Raw genomic sequence first — 19,594 nt, forward strand, 5'->3', positions numbered from 1 at the left:
ATTCAGTTCATTTGGAAATTACCAAAAAAAAAAAAAAAAGATTCGGCTTTCTGCCAGGTACACGCATCCAGGTTAACTCTGTAAGCTGCAGAAAATGGACAGTAATAAAAAGGATTTCTGTCCACAGAAACACAAATGCATGGTACATGGCCAGGAGATACAGTAAATAGATATGCTGTACATGTATTTAGAAACACATTTCAGCTTTCCTGATTGCCTTCTGCAGTTTAAATTCTCCTTTTAACCCATGGTAACATCTTAGTGGTTCTTTCATAATGAATGAGTTAAAATGTTTTTTTAACGTGTGCATTTTATGTTTGTATGAGAATCACAATTTTATCTTTTTTAAAAGGCTACTTGAAAACTTAGCATGGTTGGAACAATGTGGGTATATCAATCCACTTTTTAATCATACATTTTATGAACTCTAAATACAGGACAAGAATTGCCTATGACAATTTAGGTCCCGAGTTGAAATATGCTGCAAATATATTTCTAAGGCTTAGTATCATAAAGAAAAAAAAAGAAAAAAATTAAAGCATTCTATTAGAATTTTTAAAAGTTGATTACATGTGAAACAATATTGTTTATATACTGGGTAAAATAATAATGCTGCTAATTCCACCTTTCTCTTATGTTGTGAAATATGTTAGAAAATTTGCAGTCGAATGCACGGCTGGCATCACTGGGACAGGCCGCTCTGGACCATGAGTTCTCCCATCCCTCTGGGCTTCCTTCCTCACATGCCAGGGGCACAAAGTGATCCTGAACCCTGCTTTTCTGCCTTGGGTTCCTAACCCCCGGCAGCCTCTTGTTTCCTTCTCTCCGGGGCTCACCGTGAAGATCCTCGGAAAACCCCAGACGTTACAAGCGTTCCCGGCTGCGGCCTCCAGAGGGCGCAAAGTCGCGACCGCCGTTGCCGAGCAACTCGTGGCCCGGAAGTAGTTCTCTGCACCGCCCCCTCCCCCCGTGCCGCCTTGGGGCATCCGCGCCGGACAACTTCCGGCGGGGCGAGTGTGGTGGTTCCGCTAACCGGTTCCCGCGGCCGCGGCGACGCGATGACCACGCTCCGGGCCTTTACGTGCGACGACCTGTTTCGCTTCAACAACATGTGAGTGAGGCACGCTCGGGCCCGGCGGCGGCCGGCGCGTCCCCGGGGCAGCCCTGGGAGGGAGCCGGGCGGGACGTCCGGACGGCCCCGCTGACCTTGGCCGGGTGGCCGTGTCCCCGCAGCCCTGACTGCAGTGCGGGCGCCTCTCGGGGCCTGAGGGGACGGCGGGCGAGGGTCGGGGGGTGCCGAGCCGAGCTCCCCGCCGCTTCCTGCTGGCGTCCCCCGCCCTGCGCGGCAGCCGGAGCCCGGCGGCGGCGGCGCGGTTACCTTGTATCCGCGCAGGGTAACACTGGCCGCCGCCCGGCGCGGCGCCTTTGCGCTCCTCGTTACTGTTGCTGCTCGTCACGGCGGGGGTACCACTTGCTGCGGGATGGGGCGAGGGGCGGTCCTCGGGGTTCCTGGTCCTTCGTCCGACTTAAGTCAGGCTCTGTGACTTGCAGGTTTCATTATTTTTTTCCTAAGTTTTATTATGAAAATTTCTGAGCGCTTAAAAGCTTGATAGAATTTTACCGTGAACACCTGTAGGCTACCAGCTGGACTCCCACTTTTTTACCATTTCACTCCTTTGGCTTCATCACATTTCAGCCCATCTTATCCACCCACCTCACCAATCCCAGATCCACTTTTAAAGATCCCGAGGCAATTATTTGAAAAAGGACCAGGTAGTTCAGGTCCAAGTGTCAGGAGGATGGAAAGAACCTGAGAAGAGTTCGCTAGAAACGTTCACAGAGGGACTGAGTCTCAGAAAATGGGTAACTGTTGACAGTGGTGAGGAAGCGGGTGCTGGAGGAGGAAGCCGCTGCCTTGCAGGGCGGCCGACGCTCGGGCGGGGATTAACTGTAGGAGCCGGATTCTGTAACTCCGAGGTCAGAGCAACTTGTGAGACTGGACCTGTGCCCCATTTTGGGGGGCGGAGGTGGTTTCTGGGGGCCTCTCTCAGTCGGAGCAGATTAACTGAGGCGACTGCGTTCAGTCTCGTTGTGCCTGGCCCCGGAGTGACTCCTTAGTAGCTATAGTAGTAGTAGCAGCTTAGTCGTGTCCGACTACTGGCGACACCATGGACTGGCCAGTTGGGCTCCTCTGTCCATGGGATTCTCCAGGTAAGAATACTGGAGTGGTAGCCTATCCCTTCTCCAGGGGATCTTTCCGACCCAGGGATCGAGCCCCACTCTCTTGCATTGTAGGCAAACTCTCTACCATTTGAGCTACAGGGAAGATCGGAGTAACCCCTTTCCTTCTCACACCTCTGTGAAGTAGTTGCCCTTCTCATTCCCATTTTTTGGCGTGAGTCAGCTAAGGAGCTGAGAGCTCAGAGGAATGGCTCAGGTGGAAGAGCCCTGTGTGGGAGTGGGCTGAGCAAGGAGACTCCTTAAGGAGATTGGGTCTGGTCTGGTGGTTCTTCATTCCTGGCCGCGCAGGACCCCTAAGCTGTCCGCTGCAGGGCCGTGTGTCTCGGGGTGACTGGAGAAGGTGTACCAGGCAGGTGAGCCATTTAGGAGGTCTTGGCAATGGCCCAGAGATGATAACTTGATGAAGGCTTGGGTTTCAGAAGCACAGACCCGGGAAGTGACAGTGTGCTTTGACATTTCAAGAATGGATGAGGCAAAGCTGCCTAGAAAGTCATTTTTAACCAAAGACTGAGGAAGGGCCCACACTTTTATATGAAAATGAATAGAACAGAAGGAGAATAAGCCTGACCATTTACGTACAACAAAACATCCTGTCAACAGGCAGAGAAAATCGACACATATTTATTTAATCTCCACATTGTGTAAGTCATCATGCCTTTGTATAACAAAAAAGGTATATATTCAAAATTACTGTTAATTAAAGATTAATTATGAGGACTTCCGTGGTGGCTCAGTGGTGAGAAGTCCACCTGCTAGTGCAGGAGATGCCAGTTCTATTCCTGGGCTGGGAAGACCCCCTGGAGAAGGAAACGGCAAACACTCCAGTACTCTTGCCTGGAGAATCCCATGGATACAGGAGACTGGTGGGTCACAGTCCATGGTCACAAAGAGTGGAACACGCCTTAGTGACTAAACTTAGCAAAAAGTCGGACACGACTGAGCGACTTTCACTCGCTCACTCACCAGAGGTTCTAGTCCTTTTCTTTACATTTTGGTTTTATCCTGGGGATCAACAACTACTGCCGATGTTTTTGTTTGTAGGATGCGGAGGGAGGCAGGACTGGTTTCCATGGTTACTCTCCCACTACTCAAGTAGGACATTTAGGCCCCCTTATTTTAAATGTATTAATTTCCTTGGTAGCTCAGACGGTAAACCATCTGCCTGCAATTCGAGAGACCTGGGTTTGATCCCTGGGTTGGGAACATCCCCGGAGAAGGAAATGGCAACCCTCTCCAGTACTCTTGCCTGGAAAATACCGTGAATGAAGGAGCCTGATAGACTACAGTCCATGGGGTCGCAAACAGTTGGACACGACTGAGCGACTTCACTTTCACTTTAGCGACTAAACAACAATAGTCAGAGTCATCTAACTTGTCAAGGCCTCTTCAGTCTATGCCAGTAGGGGGACTCCTCTCCCTCCTCTCTTCCTTGTTTCTCACCTTGATTAGGGCGGTTCTGTCAAGAACATGGAGAATCACTGGGGTAGGGTGTTGCAGTAGTAACTGAAAGAAGCAATGGATGTGGAAACATTGCCGTCAACAGCAAATATTTTATCCTTGGAAAAATATTTTATGCCTGCCAGTACTGAAGAGACAGTAGTTAACAGACAAAAAATGTTACCTTTATGGAATTTACAATTTATTTGTTTAAATTGGCCACACCACACAGCTTGTCGGTTCTTGGTTCCCCAAGTCCAAGGGTTGAACTCGGACCCTCAGCAATGAAAACCAAAGTCATTGAAAGCCGAAGTCGCTGTAGTTGTACGTAACCATTGCATTGGATTGCCAGGGAATTCCCAGAATTTACATTTTAGAGGGGAAAGTAAGATAGAACTTAAGTGTTCAGTAAACAAGGAAAAATGAGAGCAGGAAAGGGAAATAGGAAGTACATGTGGATTCGGCTTTGGGTGAGGTGTTTCAGGGAAGGTGTCACTGCAGGAAGATGGGGATGGGGGAGTGTGTAGGCTTTGGGGGCATGGGTATTATGGGCAGAGTAGTATGGGTACTGGTTCCTGTTTCAGACACAAAGTCAGGGAGGTGGAGGCGGCTGCCAGTGTGGCCCAAGCAGCAAGTGGGAGTGTGAGAACACCAGGTCGGAGTCACAGGGCTCGACCTTGGAGAGGCCAGCGCTGGACATGGGCTCTGCAGAGGGTGCTCAGACCCCCAGGTAGAGAAGTCAGCCAGGCATCTGGACATGGGAATTTCAAGTTTAGGTCTGGGCTAAAAATAGAAACTTGGGGGTCAACACTGCATGGATGGTGTTAAACCCAGGTGGCTCGGTGACTTCATTGATGAGTGTGGACAGGAAAAAAGGCTCCAGGATGGCTCCCAGGGCATCATGTGGTAAAGGAGACACAGTGGTCCAGTGAAGCAGGAGGAAACCCTGCTGCTGGGTCTGGAGGCTGAGAAGGGACAGCATGTCAGGGGGGCGGAGCTGTGGACTGTGTCATGTGTTCTATGGCCTAGTGTGCAGCAGGTTTGTCCATTTCATTCAGGGGAGCAGGCTGCTGGGTCCTGAGAGGTGGTGGGACCTGCCCACCTGCACTCCAGGCCTGGGTCCAAGGCAGCAGGTAGAGAGCAGGTGGGGCGGATGCTGGAACCTTGGTGAAGCTTCTTCTTAGAGTTGTGTTTTCTTCCTGAAATCAGAAGCAGCTGAGCTGGAAGAGGGAGCATTGAGGAGACAGGAGAGGGTATAAAGTAGTCTTGAGAAGGGCGGAGAGTGAGTCCTGTACTCGATTAGAGCAGTGATCCTCTGGGTGTGGGCAAGGGCGCCTCAAGATTGCTTGGGGGGTTCTGCAGGATCAGAGCCATTTTCATGATAAAACTAAGGTTTTTGGTTTTTTTAAAACATTTTGGCCATGCCGCGCAGCATGTGGGATCTTAATTCCCCAACCAGTGATTGAACCCTGGCCCCCTGCATTATCAGCACAGAGTCTTAACCACTGGACCACCAGAGAAGTCCGGTTTTTTGTTTTTTATTGCTTTTTTTTACTCTCATTTTCTCACTAGTGCACAAGTGGAGTCTTATAGATGTGTGATCATCTAACAGAAAGCATAGCAGACACAGAAATGAAAAATCAACTGTTTTCTATTAAGCCAGACAGTAAAAAGATACGTAAAATTGTTCAAATAATGACATTCTTGTTACTAAATTTTCTTTTGTTTTTGAAAACAGTGACTTTTGGTTTAAAAAAGTCATTCACATTAATATTTAACTGATTTTTTTTAAAATGAACAAATATCTTACACTTTTAAATACCAATAGATTTAAGTCTTGGGGTCTTTAGTAATTTTGGAGGGGAAAGGGGCACTAAGGTTTGCTGGTCTCCAGAAACGCAGTGTGACCGTTGCTGTCCCTAAGGGTCCTGAGGACGAGCTTGACTGCATGTGTGAGGGGTTGAGGGCGCTGTTCCGGGCTCCGCCAGGATTGTGCTTCCACTGACTGAATAGGAAAGTGAGGGGCAGAGCTCTCTGGAGGGGGGCAGGTGTAGAAATGCAGATTTGGGAGTGTTGTGGCCAGACACGCTGGTGAGGCAGCTGCTCAGCAGCTCCAGAGCCGGGTAAGGAGTATTCCTCTGAGAGCAAAATTAAAGGTATGAGAACAGGGGCAGTGGGGAGCAGAAGCCCCGGAGTGAGAGCGCCCACATTGAGAGGGTGGGGTAAGGCAGGGCCGGCCCTTGGCACATGCTGCAAGGCTGGTGTAGCCCTGTCTGTGATTGACACCCCAGGTTGGTCACCAGTTCCACTTGCAGTTTACTGTTAGAAAATGGAAAATTGTAGGGAATTCCCTGGTGATCCTGTGGTTGACGTAGTGCTCCCAGTGCATTAGGGCATGGGTTCAATCCCAGGTTGCAGAACTAACATTCTCCAAGCCATGGTGAGGCGTGGCCAAAAAAAAAGAAGATAGAATGTTTTGATGATGTATTAACTGTAAAGTAATTTGTAAAGAAGCAGTTAAATGAAAATGTACGGGTGTCTTTATAGTGACTGTGATGATGGCTCAATATGGTCATTAGGCAGGTTAAACCGTCTTTCTTAGTTGAAAAGTTGGTTAAAGTTGTGAACTTAACATGTCTGTTTTCCCTATGCATGTTATTTTTAGTTGTAATTGGCCTATTTAAACTGATTTTGTAAACACTGCTTACTGTTGACATTTCTCTTGTTTCTTTTAGTAACTTGGATCCACTTACAGAAACTGTATCCTTTTTTAAAAAGTTTAAATAAAGGCTTCCAAAAGTAAGCAAAATAGAGAAAAGAAAAAAAAATAGACTTGAACACTGAAAATGTTTAAGACTTGGAGGTCAGGAAACATCATCAACAACATTAAAGGCAATTAAAAAGAAACTAAAAACTGGGAACAAGAGTTATCTTACATCTGCTGACAAGCTGCTAATATAATGACCTCATAAATCAAGAACAATACAATCCCCTGCCCCTCAGTAGTAAGCATAACTGTGAGCAGCAGAAAGCTGTGACTTCAGCAGGAGGGGCTGTTTTTGTCTGATAAGAACAAAGCCTCAAGAGGATGATCAGACCCGGGCGATTCCATGACATCCTATGACACCGGGCTCTGCCCTGGGACCACTGTGTCACCCAGGGGACCCTGGCTTCCAGAGTCTATGGCATCTCATCCGCATTCCTGGCAGGAGCATCGATCAGCAGAGGGGAAGCCAAGGGGACCACTGGGAGGTGTGACACAGCCCTCTGCCCTGTAGACCAGCACCTGCCTCGAGATACACCTATCTAGAACAGTCTGGGATGAGCCGGGGTTTACATTCAGGCTGGTTGCTAAAGGGGAAAAAAACGATTTTAGGTAACAATTAGCAGTATCTGTCATGATCCCCAGTAGAAACATGGGCAAGGATGTGCGAAGTTAGGGTCCTCTGACCTGAATAGAGAACTCCTACATTCTCAACAGCTTGAAACACAGAGTTGGATTTCTGGGTTATGTGCTATGTCCACTGTGGGGTAGTGTTAATTGATCATTTAACCAAGAGGGCATATAGGAGGCTATGAAAATTTCAAGACTTCAGTCTCACCAATTAAAAGACATGATAATTAAAACCAAAATGATGTACCATGTTTTATCTATCAAACTATCAAGGATTTCAAGCAGTGATGAAGCTCAAGGTTGATGGAGGTGAGGTGAGGGGAGTATTCTCATAAATTGCTAGTGACAGAGCAGTTTATGAGAATGTTCAAAAGCTAGTCTCTTGAAGGACTTTACTCATGAATACCTGGTAATTGCGTTTCCTGGAACCTGAAAATAACAATAGAGGCATTTATGTCAGGGGTGGGCACGCTAATATGCAGGGGCCTGTTTTTGTAAATAACGCTTTACTGGGGAATAATTTATACACTGTGTCTAGTCCTTGACTTTCACAGTTCTTTTTTTAGTTGAAATATAGCTGACTTACAGTGTAGTGCTTTTTTATGGTAAGAATGTGTAACAAGCTAGAACTGGAAGGACTTTTATTAATTTGGTAAAGGTTTTATATTTTAAAACTTTCAGCAAGCATTATATACTTGAGTGAGAAATTAAGGTACATTCCTTTCAAGATTGGGCATAAGATAATGCCTACTGTCACTACTACCCTTTAACATAGTTCTGGAGGAACTGACCAAACTTCCAGAAGGAAGAAGTATAAGGACGAGAAAGGTAGAAATAAAACTATCATCATTTACAATTGATAGTACGATCGAAAAAAGAACAACTTAAGAACATTCACCAATGTTAGAACCAGGATCAAGTTTTAAAAAATCAGTAGCATGTGTACACCAGCAGTAGAAATCAAGAATATGTGGGTGTGTGTTCGTGTGTGTACTTTTTTTTTGTAGTAAAAACTTTATTAAAACTTTGAAATCAAAAAATAAAATTCTTGTTACAATTTTCTGAACCTTTAGGTCAGTTCAGCACAAGAAAATAATTGAATATTTAAAACATGTATATTTACTTAAAGAACATCATAGAAGAATGGAAGCAGGTTTTTTAAATATCTAAAACTGACCATATCTGTAATATATATTTATAATAATCCCTCTTGTTTTATGACCTTTTAAAAAACGCGAGTGTAATTGATATACATTATTGTGTTAGTTTTAGGTGTACAGCAGAGTGATTAGTTATATATATAAAACCATTCTTTTATCAGAGTCTTCTCCCATATAGGTTATCACAGAAAATTATTGAGTTGAAGTCCATGTGCTATACAGTAGGTCCCTATTGGTTATTTACACACATACACATTTTATATATAGTAGTGTGTATGTTAATACCTGACCCCTGATTTCTCTCTCACCCCATGTTTTCCCTTTGGTAACCATGTTTGTTTTTGATACCTATAAGTCTGTTTTATAAGTAAGTTTCTTTGTATCAGTTTTTAAATTAGATTCCACATAAAAGTGATAGCATATGACACTTGTCTTTACCTTATTTCACTTAGTATGATAATCTCTGGGTCCATCCAGGTCGCTGCAAATGGCATTATTTCATTTTTTTATGGCTGAGTGATATGCCATTGTATGTGTTTACCACATCTTTATCCATTCATCTGTCAATGGACATTTAGGTTGCTTCCATATCTTGGCTCTTATAAACAGTGCTGCAGCGAACAGTTTTCTCCTGATACATACAGAGGAGTGGGACTGCTTGATCATATGGTAGTTCTATTTTTAGTTTTTTAAGGAACCTCCATACTGTTCTCCCTACCAGTTTATATTCCCTAGGAGGGGTCCCTTTTCTCCACACCCTCTCCAGCATTTTATTGTTGTATACTTTTTGAAGATGGCCATTCTGACCACTGTGAGGTGATACCTCATTGTAGTTTTGATTTGCTTTTCTCTGATAATTAGGGATATTGAGTATCTTTTCATGTGCTTTTTAGCCATCTGTATGCCTTCTTTGGAGAAATTCTATTTATATCTGCCCATTTTTTGTTGGATTATTTCTTTGACACAAAGTTGCATGAGCTGTTTGTATATTTTGGAAATTAACCACCTCAGTCACTTCATTTGCAGATAGTTTCCCCCCATTCTGTGCATCATCTTTTCATTTTTTTTTTTTTTTATGGTTTCCTTTGCTGTGCAAAAGCTTTTAAGTTTAATTAGGTCCCATTTATTTTGATTACTGTAAAGGATACTGACATGATTATGTAAAAAAAAAACATTTTACCTGTGTTTTCTTCTAAGAGTTTTATAGTATCTTACATTTAGGTCTTCGATCCATTTTGAGTTTATTTTTGTGTATAGTGTTAGAGAATCTTCTGATTTCATTCTTTTACATGTAGCTGTCCAGTTTCCCTGGCACCACTTATGAAGAGACTGTCATTTCTCCATGGTGTTTTGTGTGTGTGTGTGCCAGTACCATGCTGTTTTGATGACTGCAGCTTTGTAGTATAGTCTGAAGTCAGGGGGCCTGATTCCTCCACCTCTGTTCATTGTTCCTAGGATTGCTTTGGGTCTTTGAGGTCTTTCGTGTTTACATACAAATTAAAAAAAAAAATCTTCTGTGAAAAATGCCATTGCTAATTTGATAGGGGTTGCAGTTGAACCTGATTGCCTTGGGTAGTAGAGTCATTTTGACAGTATCGATTCTTCCAGTCCAAGAGCTTGGTGTATCTTTCCATCTGTCATTGATTCCTTTCATCAGCATCTTACAGTTTTCAGAGTCCAGGTCTTTTGTCCCCTGTGTAGGCTTATACACAGGTGATTTTTTTTTTTCTTTTTGATGTAAATGGTAAATGGCATTGTTTCCTGAATTTCTCTTTCTGATCTTTCATCATTAGTGTATGGAATGTAAGCGATTTCTGTGTATTTTGTATCCTGCAGTTTTAACCAGAATCACTGACGGTCTCTAGTAGTTTTCTGGTAGCATCTTCAGGATTTTCTGTGTGTAGTATCATGTCATCTGTAGTGACAGTTTTACTTGTTTTTCAGTTTGGATTCCTTTTCTTTCTTTTTCTTCTGTGCTGTGGCTAGGACTTCCAAAACTATGTTGAATAAAAGTGGTGATAGTGGACATTCTTGCCTTGTTCCTGATCTCAGAGGGAATGCTTTTGGCTTTTCACCATTGAGAATGATGTTACCTGTGGATTTATCCTGCTGCTGCTAAGTTGCTTCAGTCATGTCCGACTCTATGCGACCCCAGAGATGGCAGCCTACCAGGCTCCCCTGTCCCTGGGATTCTCCAGGCAAGAACACTGGAGTGGGTTGCTATTTCTTTCTGCAGTGCATGAAAGTGAAAAGTGAAAGTGAAGTTGCTCAGTCGTGTCCGACTCGTAGCGACCCCATGGACTGAAGCCTACCAGGCTCCTCTGTCCATGGGATTTTCCAGGCGAGAGTACTGGAGTGGGGTGCCATTGCCTTCTCCGGTGGGTTTATCCTATATGGCCTTTATTAGGTTTAGGTTAAGTTCCCTCTATGCCAACTTTCTGGACAGTTTTTTATCATAAATTGGTGTCAGGTTTCGTGAAAACCTTTTTCTGCTTCTATTGAGATGATCCTTTGGTTTTTCTTCAGTTTGTTAATGTGCTGTATATCACATTGATTGAAGCTATTAAAGAATCTTTGCATCCCTGGGATAAATCCACTTGATCATGGTGTATGATCCTTTTAATGTATTGTTGGGTTTGGTTTACTAGTATTTTGTTGAGGATTTTTGTGTCTGTGTTCATCAGTGATGTTGGTCTGTAATTATTTTTTTGTGGTATCTTTGATTTTGATATCAGGGTGATAGTGGCCTCATAGAATGAGCTTGAAGTGTTCCTTTTTCTGCAATTTTTGGGAAAGTTTCAGATGGATAGGTGTTAACTCTTCTTTAGGTGTTTGATAGAATTCACCTGTGAAGCCATTTGGTCCTGGATTTTTGTTTGTTGGACATTTTAAAATCACTGTTTCAGTTTAAGTACTTTTGATTGGTCTGTTCATATTTTCAATTTCTTCAGTCTTGGAAGATTGTATCTTTCTAAGAATTTGTCCATTTTATTAGCATATAGTTGTAAGTTTTTTATGATCCTTTGTATTTCTGTGGTGTCAGTTGTAACTTCTATTTCATTTCTAATTTATTTGAGCTTTCTTTTTTCTTGATGAGTTTGGGCTAAAGGTTTATCTATTTTATTGTCTCAAATAACTAGCTTTTAGTTTCATCGATCTTTTCATTTATTTCTTTTCTGATCTTTATGATTTCTTTCCTTCTACTAACTTTGAGGTTTTGTTTTTCTTTCTCTAGTTGCTTTACTTGATAGTTTACTTGTTTAGATTGTTTACTTGAGATTTTTCTTGTTTTCTAAGGTAAGACTATATTGCTATAAACTTCTCTTTTAGAACTGCTTTTGATACATTCCATAGGTTTTGGTGGAGAAGGCAATGGCACCCCACTTCAGTACTCCTGCCTGGAAAATCCCAGGAACAGAGGAACCTGGTAGGCTGCCGTCCATGGTCCATGGGGTTGCTGAGAGGAGGACACAACTGAGCAACTTCACTTTTCACTTTCCTGCATTGGAGAAGGAAATGGCAACCCACTCCAGTGTTCTTGCCTGGAGAATCCCAGGGACGGGGGAGCCTGGTGGGCTGCCGTCTATGGGGTCGCACAGAGTGGGACACGACTGAAGTGACTTAGCAGCAGCATAGGTTTTGGACTGTCATGTTCTTATAGTCATTTGTCTCTAGGTATTTGATTTCCTCTTGATTTCTTTAGTGATCCATTGGTTGTTTAGTAAATATTTTTTCAGCCTCCATGTGTTTGTATTTTTTATTTTTTCTGTATTTGATTTCTTATCTCATAGTGTTATAGTCAGAAAAGATGCTTGATTGAACTTTCTTAAATTTACCAAGGTTTGATTTGTGGCCCAGTATGTGATCTATCCTGGAGAATGTTCCATGAGCACTTGAGAAGAAAGTGTATTCTGCTTTGGGATGGAATGTTCTATAAATATCAGTTAAATCCGTCTAGTATAATGTGCCATTTCAGGCCTGTGTTTCCTCATTGGTTTTGTCTCTGTCCATTGATGAAAGCAGCTTGTTAAAGTCACCCACTGTCGTTTTGTTGTTTTCTCTTTCTCTGTTATCATTTGCAGGATATAGTGAGGTGCTTCTATGTTGGGTGCATGTATACGTCTTTTTGGATTGATCATTATGTCTCTCGTAACAGTCTTTAAAGTCCATTTTGTCTGATACGAGTATTGCTACTCTAGCTTTCTTTTGATGTTTCATTTGCATGTAATACCTTTTTCTGTCCCTTCACTTTCAGTCTTTGTGTGTCCCTAGATTGGAAGTGGGTCTCTTGGAGACAGCATATATATGGGTCTTGTTTTGTATCCATTCAGCAAGTCTGTGTCTTTTGAGCGTTTAATCCATTTACATTTAAGGTAATTATTGACACATATTCTTTCTGCCACTTTCTTGTTTTGGGTTTGTTTTTGTAGGTATTACCTTCCTTTTTTGTTCTCTTGTGGTTTGATGTCTCTGTTTAGTGTTGTGTTTGGATTGCTTTTTTTGTGTGTGTCTTTATTGTAGATTTTTGGTTTGTGGTTTCCATGAGGTTTTGATACAGCAGTCTGTCTGTATACCTACAGGATTGTTTTAAGTTGCTGGTCTCAATTTCTGATGCATTTCCAATATCCTGTACTCTTCTCACGTGTGTTGGTTTTGATACTGTATCTGTGTGTGGAGGGTTTCCTACCTTTACCTCTTTTGCCTGTACCTGTGAGCTTTCCCATTCATAATTTTCTTGATCCTGTTTGTGGCCTTTTCCACACAGGGAAGTTCCTTTAGGATTTATTGTGGCTTTCATAGTAGTTGCAACAGAGACCATATGGGTCACACAGCCTTGAATATTTACTGTCTGGCTCTTTACAGGAAATGTTTGTCGCTGAGTTATGTCGGTGGAATACTATCAGCAGTAAAAATCAACTATAACAGGTGACAGTAGGGCTGAATATCAGAAACAAAGTTGAGTGAAAAAAGCAAAAACAAAAAAGCCTCAATTTTCATTTGTATTGAAAAGATTATGACCTGTTAAAGACTGCTGTTTAAAAAAGTGAAAGGATTTTGGAGAATTTTTAATGACAAAATTTTCACTGTGTATTAGGCAAAGCATCACAGTGCGAATCAGCCTACAGGGTGTGCTTCCTGTTATGTGTAGTTTTTGGCAAAAGTCCCATAAACCGGGTGAGGTGCCTGCCAGGGCTTCATGGTCCATAAGCTAGTGCCTGGGGCTGCTTCAATAGCCAGAGAAGAGATGGTTATGGTGTCAGTGGCTGGATGGCAGAAAGACTTGTGCTTCCATGTTAATGGTTATGTTTTAAGAGACAGAATAAAGGCTGTCCTTCAGAGGGGAGTTTGAAGAATTTACAAAAAGATTTTCCAGAAAGTTAAAAAAAGCCTGATGGTGTCCCCTTATAGAACTGCACCTCCAAGTTAATACTGAGAAGTACAGAAATGAGTACAACTCAGCAGGACAGCAGGGCTGAAGAGCTAAGTAATGAGCCAAGTACTCAGGCATTCACTTTAACATCAGGTTTTTATTTTTTGCATTACTAAAAATGCAGAATCTGAATCAGTGGACTGGACGAACTGGGTTTAAGTAGCCTTTGGAAGTAAATTACAGTTATTTTCACTGTCCCATGCCTGAAGCTAATGAAGGCACTCGTCATTCATTTCCTAGTGCAGAAAGGGAGAAGTAAACATACTGAGGTTGCACTGTGTGCCCAGCACCAGGGAGAGAGGGCAGGTGACACTCACACTGTAAGGGGACAGTAGACAGGAATGGCAGGTGATGGGGAAGTGCTGTGCGGGGGAGGGGGGGTCTAGACAAAGTATGAGCTGGGGAGACAGGCTGTAGAACTTGGGGGTCCTGGTTCTCCACTCTTGGATGGTATGTCTCCATTCACATCTGAGGTTACATATTCAGGCAGTTTTCTTGAAACTTAGTGCTAACCTAAACATTTCATGTAATGAACTGATTGCAGAAATCATACATTTGGCTAGGGATGAACAATATGCTTTTTAAAGGAAACTTCAGAACACGTTTTGTGAAGAACTCTGATTGTCCTTACTTTGCATCCTCCTTAATGAGTCTCTAGTATGGGATTCCGTTTTACCTACAGTACCTTGCCCACTGGCCAGAGTACTTCATCGTCGCAGAGGCCCCTGGAGGCGAGTTAATGGGTTATAGTAAGTATAACACTACTAGTGCTTTTCTGGGTAAACAATTAAGATAAAAATAGTTTTTAACTCTTAGACTGATCACAGAACTGGAAATATAATCATGATGCCTCTAATTTTCTTTTCTTTTCAACTCTTTGACAGCTTACTGATCCCTCTGTCTTGGGTACTGTGCTAGGCCCAGGGGATACAGCAGTGACCCAAACAGAACTGGTCATGTTGCTGGCCAAGTTTGAGCTGTGGACTGTCTGTTGTGTGTACATACACACATACATACCCACATGAAATGGTAGATCGTTTAAAAAATACATATCAAGTAAGAGTAACAATTAGCTAGATGGCTTTAAGCAGCAGTCCCCAAACTTTCTGGCATCAGGGACCGGTTTCATGGAAGATAAATTTTCTGGTGAGGGTGAGGATGGTTTTTGGACAATTCCAGCACATTACATTTATTATGCACTTTATTTCTATTATTACTACGTCAGCTCCACCTCAGATCATCAGGTCCCCAGAGGTTGGGGACCCCGGCTTTAAGTGTTACTTCAACATCAGAGCTTGGTCGTTTCCTTTATGATAAAAGTGTGCACCACACAGTATTTCTCCACGTGTGAGTTGCCGTGTTTAGTCACTGGATGTGGTCTTTCATTGGCAGTCATGGGCAAAGCAGAAGGCTCAGTGGCAAGGGAAGAATGGCACGGGCATGTCACAGCTCTGTCTGTTGCCCCGGAGTTTCGGCGCCTTGGTTTGGCTGCTAAACTTATGGAGCTATTAGAGGAAATTTCAGAAAGGTAGGAGCCTGTTTTTCAAATAATTCTTGAACTCTAACCATTTGGTTTTTCTCTTGGTGAATGTTGATCAGTTGTTTACTTCAGGATGAATGTTGTCATGATGCAGTTCCATAGGAATTTCATGTTCAGCCTCTACAAGTCCTTACAGCAGTCCTGTCACATATCCATAGTGGTGTTACTGCCCCTGTTTCGCCACTGAGGAAGATTAAAGCAGGCTGAGTGATGCGCTGCAGACTCTTGAGCTGGGTCATAGGTGGAATCAGAATCTAGCCCTCAAGGTCTCTGTTACTGTTCTTGTCACTGGCAGATATTCCCTAATTCTTTGCATTGCCCTTTGCATCCCGGTTATTTTTTTCATAGTGTCCTAGGCTAAAGAAAAGTTTATACTTTTAAGCAGTAAAACTGAAAGAAATATTTTCATTTCATTTTAGTCACTGTGGTTATCTCCTAATGAGATGTGCCTGCTGGGCATCGCATGGCTTCTCAAACCTTGGAATCTGATTCTGCAGAACCACCTGCACTCTTGTTCCACATTAATTTTCATGTGGTCCTGGGGCTTTATAATGACAGGAATTGCTAAAAGCCTGGCTTCATAAAGACATTGTCATCAAAAGAAATATAATGTGATGTGTTTTTGTGAACTATACAAAGCCAGTGGTTTGCCTGTGTTTTCCCCAAGTGTTTGAAATATTCTACAGCACATCCATGAGTTTGGACCACCTGGGAGCACAGTTCGAACAGCCAACATTGTGGCTTTTTTTTTTTTAAAGACCTGTTTTATATATCAGACACTTGTTATGTGTTACTTGTTATGTGCTCCATTAAAGTGGAGCGTTTTACAGAAGTAACCATGGCCTCAAAAGTCGACTTGAGGCAAGTTGAGAGCAAGAGGGAACTTGAGCTCATTCTTGTTTAAGCTGTAAAAGAAGTTTAGTCCTTAAGAATTTTTAAATTCCTGTCATTAAAAAGCCCCAGGACCACACGAAAATCAATATAAAACAAAAATGCAGGTGGTTCTGCAGAATCAGGTTCTCTTAGACTGAACAGGGAAGAGGAGAATATTGTAGTTTACACACAAGAATTGATGGCATGCACATCTTGTTGAAAAAGTTATGACATTATTATTATAGTGGACAAGGAGTTCGGACATGTGTTCTAATAGCCATGACCTTACACATAAAATGTATAGGACAGACTATCTTTTAGAGTAGAAAACTACTCTCCTTCCCCTTCCAGTTCCTAAATCTTCATTACAGTAGTTACTAAGATTTAAGTGACCTGTATTTGTACAGGAGTGTGTGTGTACCTATGCATATACATACATATATACATGTATATATTAGTGTACACTAAAAATACAAACTATATTTCCAAAGAAAAAATTGACTAATAAAAAATCAAAAGAAAAACGAAGGTGGCAAAACAAAAAGCATGAAATGAGGTGGTAGTCATGAATCCCAGTGTAATTAGGTAAGTACAACAGTGAATGTTAAGGAACTAATAACTCCAGTTTAAAGACAGATATTATGCCAAGTGAAATAGGCCAGTCACAGAAAGACAAATACTACATGATAGCACTCAGAGACCGAAGGTGGTAAGATTCATAACGAGTGGAATGGTGGTAGCAGGGAGGGGGAATGGGAAGTTATTACATTTACAATTTACCAATAGGGTGAACCTCATGTTTAGTGTTCTTAGGACAGTAAGATTAAAAAAATGATATTGTCAGCTGTACGCTATTTACAGGAAATACATGTAAAGATACAGAAAGACTAAAAGGAAAGAAATTTTCTAAATTGGGCTTCCCTGGTGGCTCAGCTGATAAAGAATCTGCCTGCAGTGCGGGAGACCTGGGTTCGATCCCTGGGTTGGATAGATCACCTGGAGAATTCCATGGACTGTATAGTCCATGGGGTCACAAAGAGTCGGACATGACTGAGTGACTTACGCTCACTTCACTTTTTAAATTATGCAAATTCCAAAGCAAAAAGTGAAAAGCAATTAAGAGTGTAATTAAGTCACATTATAGTTATTACTAGAATAAAAAACAGTCACTGCATATTGGTAAGAGTCAAACTTAAAGTAAAAATGCAACAACTGACTAAACCATAGGAAGAAATAGATCATCATAATTAGAGGTATGAACAGGCCTCTTCCTAATTAGAACAATCAGAAATTGATTTAATTGTATATAACAGGAGTCAACGTACTTTTTCTTGGGCCACCAGAAAGGGTTCACAAGGCGACCTGAGGTCTCTGTTGCACATTATAACTGATGTATTCTGTAATGTTAAAATATAGTTCCTTTTAAAATACAGTTTAGTGGGTTTCATGTTTTCATTGTATAAATGTCACCATACTCCATAAAACTTCTTTAAGACAACATAGGCAAAACATTAAAATATATTTCTAAATATTTAAGGGTTGTCCCTTGAAAATTGTAAAAAAAAAAGGATTCTAAGTTCAATCTTACACACAAAAAGGGAACTTATTTTTTAAGGCTAAGATAATCTTAACAAAAACCTGACAAGCGATATGAGAAAGAACAGATGCAGAAGTCCTAGAAAAACTTAGCAAACGGACCTAAGAATGTATTCTAGCAATTAATAGACTGAAGAACATTTTTTTATCTCACTAAATGTAGAAAATGCTTTGATAAAATGCAGTATTCACTCTTGATTAAGCAATCTAGGATACAGAAAGGGAAAACTTTAACCTGCAAAAAGTATTTACTGAAAACCTTTAGTAAATATTAGAGGTGATGCACGGAATGCTTTCCGGGACAGGATGCCTAAAGCCAGCTTCTCTTAGTAATTATTGGAAATCCTTGACTGTACAGTGAAGCAACTAAAAAGAAGGTATGAGGACTGAGAGAAAACATAACTGTTACTTGGACAGAGAAGAGTGTACACATGAAAAACCTGTAAGAATCTAGTCTGTTGGATATAAAGTGAAAGTGTATAAAGTGAGTCTAAATTCAGTTGCGTTTCTATACAAACAGTAACATTTAGAAGAGGATGAGATCTGCATTGGCATCAGTCCACTAAGCCTTTAGGAAAAATCTAACAAAAGCTGTGCAAGACCTCTCTGAAGTTCATACAGCTTTATCCAGAGACAGTAAAGATGGCCTTTGTAAATGAAGAGAGGAACTATTCATGCCAGTATTGTTTTCTAGGACTTCTCCCATTCGTTTTTTTTTTTTTTTTTAATTACAGAAAGGGTGGATTTTTTGTTGATCTCTTTGTAAGAGTGTCTAACCAAGTTGCTGTCAACATGTACAAGCAGCTGGGCTACAGCGTGTACAGGACAGTCATAGAGTACTATTCGGCGAGCAATGGGGAACCCGACGAGGACGCTTACGGTGAGTCCCCGCTGGGGCAGCGTCCCGGAAGAAGGGACGTTTACATGCATCCTATAGACCAAAATACTCGGCTCTTTCAATACACTTAAAAAAACCATATTTAAATTTGAGCTATAGTATTTAAATATCCTGTAAGCTACCTTCATGAACCTACCACTTATATTAACTAACCAATGGTTAATTACCATCGGTGGTTGTTTTGCTGTTACAGACATGTTACTTAGACTTTGTTAAAAGAACATTTGTAGGAAGAGCTGAATCCCAGCTAGGGTTCGGTTAGTGTTTTGTGTACTCCTGCTTGGGAGTCTCACTTATAAATACGTTTCTCTTAGAATCTGGTAAAAGTGGGAGAGTAGGGGACAAAACCACTTATGGCTTTGGTGTTTTTTAAAACATCTGTACACTTTAAATCTGATATAAAATCATACTCTGACATTTGGGTACTTACATTAAACTTTGCTTCTTAACAGATATGAGGAAAGCTCTATCCAGGGATACTGAGAAGAAGTCCATCATACCATTACCTCATCCTGTGAGGCCAGAAGACATTGAATAACCATGAGCAGTGGTTCTTAGGCTGATGATGCTCCAAATAGAATTATGGACAATATTATTTTCATTAGGTGACCTTGGAGCTCTATTAGGAGAAAAGGGGATCATTTAGCTCTTAAAGACTTCAAGAAAATATAGGTTATCAAACTTTAAGTCATCTTGTTTCCTGTTAGCAATATCATACCTTCTAAAGCTGTTCACTGTAATAAAATCCAACCAAAAAAGGCAGCTAGGTGAGAAGGAAACATTCCCCTGTCATGGCTCATAACACACTATTCACGGTGTGCTAGGGAAAATGATTGCTCCAGTCTCCCCCTAAATTCTGTGCCTGAGAACCACTGCTGCATATACAGTTTTTATTTTGTATTGAACTTAAGCTTTAAAAGCATATATGAAATGTATAAATCTAAGATGTATAATAAAATGCACTGTTGACTCTATGAATGTTTTCTGGAAGTTTTGATGGTCATTTGTAAACCTATAGCTAGCA

General features: G+C 41.7%; 1 protein-coding gene across 1 annotated transcript; it reads left to right on the forward strand.

Moving 5' to 3' along the window:
* The first annotated feature begins 957 nt into the window (after positions 1-957).
* On the forward strand, positions 958-19,544 carry NAA20 (N-alpha-acetyltransferase 20, NatB catalytic subunit). Its single transcript, XM_070802135.1, has 6 exons — positions 958-1,111; positions 6,414-6,438; positions 14,322-14,412; positions 15,056-15,191; positions 18,407-18,552; positions 19,023-19,544. The coding sequence occupies exons 1-6, from the start codon at positions 1,059-1,061 to the stop codon at positions 19,106-19,108; spliced, it is 537 nt and encodes a 178-aa protein (XP_070658236.1). The 5' UTR covers positions 958-1,058; the 3' UTR covers positions 19,109-19,544.
* The last annotated feature ends 50 nt before the right edge of the window (positions 19,545-19,594 follow it).

This window comes from Bos indicus, chromosome 13 (assembly GCF_029378745.1).
Source record: "Bos indicus isolate NIAB-ARS_2022 breed Sahiwal x Tharparkar chromosome 13, NIAB-ARS_B.indTharparkar_mat_pri_1.0, whole genome shotgun sequence".
NCBI lineage: Eukaryota > Metazoa > Chordata > Mammalia > Artiodactyla > Bovidae > Bos > Bos indicus.

What these genes read in the sequence shown, in the direction of transcription:
- NAA20 (XM_070802135.1), top strand. Translation starts at nt 1,059, where the DNA reads ATGACCACGCTCCGGGCCTTTACGTGCGACGACCTGTTTCGCTTCAAC. An exon ending in TGGATCCACTTACAGAAACT is followed by an intron (nt 6,439 to 14,321) that starts GTATCCTTTTTT and finishes ATGAGTCTCTAG; the next exon opens with TATGGGATTCCGTTTTACCT. An exon ending in AGGCGAGTTAATGGGTTATA is followed by an intron (nt 14,413 to 15,055) that starts GTAAGTATAACA and finishes TTTCATTGGCAG; the next exon opens with TCATGGGCAAAGCAGAAGGC.